The following is a 6,442-nucleotide window of genomic DNA, read 5'->3' as shown; positions in this document are numbered from 1 at the left end:
ATCCATGACCAATCAAGGCTTTCCCACTCCGTCCAAGAGTTTGGGAAATTACGTGAGTCTGACCAAAGAAAGCCCCAGTACAAAAACTGAAGCTGTATATATGGGTTAAAAAAAAAAAGAAAAAGAAAATTCCAGAAGGAAAAAACAAACAAACCACACACACATTGAAGAAGTCCTATGAACTGAGATAAGCCCAAGAAGCAGAAACCTAGAAGAAGAAAGGAACTCCACTAGTCCAAGGAGAGCCTCAGAAAAAATAAAAAATAAAAATCTTGGAACCAGCTTCAGAATTTTCTGTAATTCTCACTGATGTTCAACATTTAGGGTGAGTCAGAATCTTATTGTAGAACAGTTAGGTGATACTCATAGATAACTATGGCCCTCCCATCCCCCTACATAATTTAATTCTTTTATGCTTGTACTTTCCACCACCTTTTTCGAAGTCAAGTTAGAAATTCCTCCCTGGTATCTATTATCTTGCCTTTTTTTCTTTCACTCTAGTCACTGATTAAAATGTTAAGATGAATCTTTCTCCCACGTTTCCAAGCTTTAATCTACAACTATTACTTCCGATCTCAACAGTCAACTGAAATTGCTCTCTCCAAAGTTACCAATCATAATAATAGCAACTATTTACATAGTGCTTTAAGGTCTGCAAAGGGCTTTACGAATATCTCATTTTTTCTACCAAATGTAATGACTTCTTTTCAGAAGTCATTCTTCTTGACCTCTCTTTGGCCTTTGACACTACTGACCACCATTTTCTCCTAGCTACTCTCTCCTCTGCACATTTTCATGACACTAGTCTCTTCTGGTTCTCCTCCTATCTGTGTCTGAGTGTGCCTCCTCAGTATTCCCACACACCAGGTAAGTACCCTGAGGGAAAAGCATATCCTACCTAGTTGGTATCTTAAGACAATGTCATAGTCCCTGCATACTACTTCTGACTCTAATCCCTCCCATCTCACTCCTAAAAGTCTGAGTTGCTTCAGACGTATTGGAAAAGGTCTGGAAATCACTCCACAGCTTCAAGAGTAACTATTTTTCACTAATGTTCTGTGGGTATTGAGTCAGAACCTCACCACAGATTTAGTTAGGCACTATTCAAATGTAGTTATAGTACTTTTCCCACCCCTTTTAATCTGGCTGGTTGTCGCTTAGGTTGATTTATTCCTTTCATCTTCCTCTTTTCAGGCAACCAAAACAGGAGATCTTTTCTGGTATCAGACTCACAAAGAAAGTATAAATTGGTACAGACTGAGGTTAACTTATTCCAATTCTCATGATGGTGTCTGGTAAAATCTTTGACCTTCAAGCTACTGTAGTCTTTGAGTGACCAAATGAGCTGCTGGAGAAATAAGCAGACTCAGCAAGACTGAATAGTAATTGGTAAAAGTTCTATAGTACTTTAAAGTTTTAAAAGAACTTATCGCAACTCTGTGTGGTGGCTTATAGGTATTATTATCTCCATTTTATAAATGAGAAAACTGAGGGTCAAAAAGTTTAAGTGACCCACAGTGGTCCCACTAAGAAGACACTCAGGGTCCTTCTGACTCCAAGTCTAGCATGTTCTTCACTATTGCACTGGAATTTATCAGGAATTATTTGAAAATGACTGCAATACAAAATATTTATAAAGTGATTTTTATAAACTTTACAAATATTATCCATGTAAATCTTTTGCATAATAAATTTGTTTTGTTAGCATACTCTCTTTTTAATCCCCTAGGAATTCTAGAGGACAAATTATTACATCATGACACACACTTTAGGCTTGGGAATGCCATTTAGGGGATATAGCAAATTTCAGCCTTGAAATATCTTCAAATAAGATTCAGAGTTTCTTAGTACTGTATTTCAGTATCTCATTACTTTAAGTTGAGAAGTCTCCAAAATGATTATTGGAGGAGATTAAGGGGGAGGAAAGAAATTTTCATGAGGAAGAATCTTTTAAATCTATTTAATTTGTATCTAATACAAAATAAGTTAATTTTTCTTCCAGTTTAAAAAAAAATGCCTTTCTAACCAAAGCAAAGTACCTTTCTATTAGGCATAATGTGGTTCAACATGTGGGAAATAAGTGTTTCAGTCTGTTCAGCCATTTATGTGTATGTGAATTGCATATTTCTTTGCCTGTCAATTCAGGATGCCAAAGATCTGGTGCCACCTTACCTTTCCAGTCTTATATTTCTGCCCTCCATCCACTCTGTACTTTGGCCACAATGGAATACTCTGTCCTCTTAACAAACCCAATTTTGCCCTTTCAAGCTTTGGCTCACAGTGTCTTATGCTTGAAATCCCTCTTTCCCCTACAATATCTGCAGAATTACTACCCATCTTTAAAGTGTAATTAAAAGGCCACTTCCTTCATGAAACCTTGATTGCACTGGTAATGTCTTTTCATACCTTAGCCCTCACTTTAGTTTCACACAATTCTCATGAATTTGGCAGATTATCATGGATTATGGTGCATAAAAACTGCATATGTCTTATTTCTCCAGCAGACAGTAAGGTTTAAGAGGCTTGGGGTTGGTGTCTTATGCAGAATTTTGTGTTATCTCCAGCATCTAGTTCAATGTTTTACACTTACTAAGTGTTTAACAACTACATTGCAGGCCTGTGAAAAAACTGATGTACAAACTTTTAAAAGTCCTATAAAAATGAAAGCTATTTTTAATATACAGTGTCCCAAAAGTCTTAGTGTAGTTTTAAGCCATTAAAGCTTAAAACTGCATTAAGACTTTTGGGACTCTTTATTTATTGGTTGAATTAAATTGGCTGAATTATTATTTAAGTATAAACTCTGCCACTGTCAACTGACCTTGTTAATGAAGGTCAAAAACACCCAAACACTTAAATTCTGCCATTGACATACTACTGTACCAGTTAGTGGATATGACCAGGCAAAATGCAGCCACAGAAATAAACACTGGAAAAACAGAGCCTATTATTTTATATATATTGTATACTAGTGGTTTGTGCATTCAGGTATGATCTAAATGTTTTTATTTTTAACAGCTCCAAGATCTTTGACATATTAGAATTTGTTTCAAAATATGCTTTATGATAGAGCTCTGGTCTTGGAGTCAGGAGGACCTAAGTTCAAATCCGGCCTCACACACTTGACACTTACTAGCTGTGTGACCCCGGGCAAGTCACTTAACCCCGATTGCCTCACCAAAAAGCCTCCCAAAAATACATTCAAAATATGCTTTAGGTTGGGTGTTCCTTCATTTTCGTACTTTTAATTTTTATTTTTCAGTGGGAGGTTATTTCACTTAAAAGCAATTATACTTGATGAAAAAACATTCCTCCAGCAACTTTTTGAAGAAATAATATAATTTTCTTCCAAGACTAACATGTAGGTGAATAAAAAATATAATAGCTAATGTGCCTGATTCTTATCTTTATGGAGAAGAGTAAAGGGAACCCCCCCCCCCATAGGTTTACACAAGAAAAAATGACTTTTGATGTGATGCAGCCCTGTGTAACTTGGCTGCAGCTCTCAAACGGGCTTGGCTTCAGGCAAGATAAAGCTGGGCTTGGCAACTTACATGGGGGGGGGGCAGCAGCCACTACTGCATCCTGTTAGGATCATTTCTTGTAACGGAGAAAAGACTGCTGCTGGTGACTGTGGACAATGCTGGTTCTAGGGGGATCAAATTTTCCTTTCAAACCGGGAAAAAGCCTTATTTGAATGAAGAATGTGAGATGAAACAAAGTAAGATTTTCCTGTCCTCTGGACTGAAGAGGGTCTCTTCCTTATGCAACCCTGAGAGCAAAAGGGAAAAGTGGGCTTATCATTACATTATCAGCTTATTTTAAAACAGCTAATTTGTGGGGTGGGGGTGGGGAGTGAGCAGGGAGGGGGCAAAGAACAAGAAAGCCTAATTTGCATCAGATCTATGAGCTGTGCTTTTCTTGGTTATACAACCTCTTCCTCCCTCCCTCCCAGGCAAAATCTAAAAATATACATCTTCTACACCAGTGGACTCCTAATTTTTTTTTTTATCGTGTACCGCATCAGTAAAGTTTTTTAAGCACACATCCCTAATATGGGGTATGCTAAAAGTCTTATCTGTCTTAAAGGTCTTAACAGCTTAAAACTGCACTAAGATTTCTGGGACAGTCTGTATATATATAATTTACTCATAAATTGTATACACAATATTATACTAATATGTTAGGTATATTATAAAACATACACAAAAATAATTTAGAAGGATATAATCAAGAATTAAACAACATTTAAAAACAATTATTTTATTTCTTCATGGTATAAAACATTTTTGCTCACTAAATATTTTAATTATTAATAATATTTTAGAAAGCAATATAATTGAATACGGTTCGTTATTTTTTAAAAGTTTGCCTTAACACTTTGTGATGTAATGATTCAAAGGTCTGGTTCTGAATCTAGTTTGTTTTGTTACTTGGTGTTTAGGTGAAAAAGATACTTCGCAAAGACACAGATTCAGACTGAAGAAGTGCATCACTAGCTAGGCTTACTTAATCATGTATTAATTTTTCAATGCCGTTCACTGATGATGCGAAAATTCTTTTTGAAATTCAACTAGTAAATTTCCATCTTTCCTGTCAATCAATTATTTGTGTAAATTATTAGAAAGTGTGGCATTTTAACAAATGAGTTGAAAGCCCATGAAGCTTTTGGGAAGACTTAAAATAAGTTAGAAAATTCTTTTTTCAAGTTTTTAAAGGTGCAAATGTCAATGTTTTTACAGATAACCTCTTTTATGGCAGCAAATGCTTAGTATTAAATATCTTGTCAATCATGATGGTTTCATACTAAAATTAGCTAATATCTTAAGGTAAAATATACACATAGGGAAAGGTTCCTTGTTAATTACAGTGGATCTAAGTCCAAATTTCAAGCATCTTGATAATTTTTGGAGGGTTTTGGCCAATTTCTTGTCAGATTTTATTAGAATGTCATTGTTTTTGCCTCTGTCATTTGGCTGATTATAAGACTGTAATAGCTGTGGAAGTGCCAGCTCTGTCATTTTCTTGGTTTTTTTTTGCTTGCGCTTTCATTTTCTTCAAATCTGTAGTTTCTTTGCAGGAGTCTTGTTAATGCACTTGTCCATTTTGTGAAAGTTAGTTCAGTTAAAATTAGACAATATAAACCATAAATCCACTTAACAAAGTGCACATAAACAGCAATAGATCAAAATACACTGAAATATAGTACACTTGGAGTCACTGAAAGTTTAGCTCCTATTCTTCCCTCAGGGTATTGTATATGACAGATGACTGTGTCTGAAATATAGACCAAGAGAGTGCCAGCATCAATCTATGTTTAAATATTAGTTTTGCTTAGGCTTTAAAAATAGAAATAATTCTACCTTCACACAACAGCTTTCATATCTTCTCCTTCATTCCCTGATGCCACTACCCTAGTTCAGGTCCTCATTACCTCTTGCCTGAGCTGCTGTGATAGCCTCCTGGTTAGTGTCCCTGCCTCTTATCACTCTACTCGAATCCATACCCTATGTAGCTGCCTAAGTGGTTTTCCCAAAGCCCAAGTCTGATCGTGTCATTCCCTGACTCCATAAACTCCAATGTCTCCATATTAACTCTAGGACGATCAAATATAATTTCTTTGTTTAGCATTTTTAAAAGCCCTTCACAAGTTGGCTCCAATAAACCTTTCTAGCTGATACATTAATCCCTTTGTTATACTTGAAGATCTGGTCACACTGGTCTTGTAGTTGCTATTTTCTATCTCTCTGCTGACTTCCTGGCTGTCCCCCATGTTTGGACTGCACTCTCTCCTCACTGCTGCTTCTTTGAATCCTTTGCTTCTTTTAAAACTCATCCCAAGAACCACCTTTGACAACAGGGTTCATAATCTGGAGTTCTTGGTCCCCTAGGGGTAGATGGTAGATCAATTATCAGGGGTACGTGAACTTTTTTTTATTTTATATTAAACTTAGAGGAAGTAGTTGCGTCTCTCCCCACCCACCCCTCCTTAGTAGCGACCATGATTGCTCAAACATGGCATCAGGCACAAGATTACCCCTTTTTGTATGCACACTCAATTCTGGCTTAATAATCAATGTCTCATCAGTTGTTCCCTAGTCAATTAGATAGCTATTCACCACATATTATCAACTTTTTAAATTTTTTTATTAAACTTTGGTTTCCTTTGAAACCTCATGTATTTTATTTTATGTGTTTAAAAACATTATCCTGAGAAAGGGTCCATAAGTTTTACCAGACTGCCAAAGGGGTCCATAACCTAAAAAAATTAAGAATCCTTGTTCTACATGAAGCCTTTCCAGATCACCTCCCCACCCCACCCCCACTTCTGGTATCCTTCCTAAAACTTTAACTTGTATTATTAACATTTTTGTAGTTAATTATATATGTACATGTTATCTCCTCCAAAAGAATGAAAGATACTTGAGGGCAGTAACTACTT

At 36.1% G+C, this 6,442-nt stretch overlaps 1 protein-coding gene across 1 annotated transcript in view; it reads right to left on the bottom strand.

Moving 5' to 3' along the window:
* Positions 1-3,563: 3,563 nt before the first annotated feature.
* Positions 3,564-6,442, bottom strand: part of CCDC169 (coiled-coil domain containing 169) — a 50,574-nt gene continuing 47,695 nt past the window's right edge. The window contains exon 7 of the mRNA XM_078146168.1: positions 3,564-3,772. Coding sequence (XP_078002294.1) covers positions 3,659-3,772 — 114 coding nt within the window. The 3' untranslated portion in view covers positions 3,564-3,658. The remainder of the gene's footprint in view (positions 3,773-6,442) is intronic.

Source organism: Phascolarctos cinereus, unplaced genomic scaffold, assembly GCF_003287225.1.
Source record: "Phascolarctos cinereus isolate Bilbo 61053 unplaced genomic scaffold, phaCin_HiC Scaffold_726;HRSCAF=1367, whole genome shotgun sequence".
NCBI lineage: Eukaryota > Metazoa > Chordata > Mammalia > Diprotodontia > Phascolarctidae > Phascolarctos > Phascolarctos cinereus.
The sequence above is the reverse complement of the archived record's forward strand: the minus strand, read 5'-3'. Positions and strand labels throughout refer to the sequence as shown.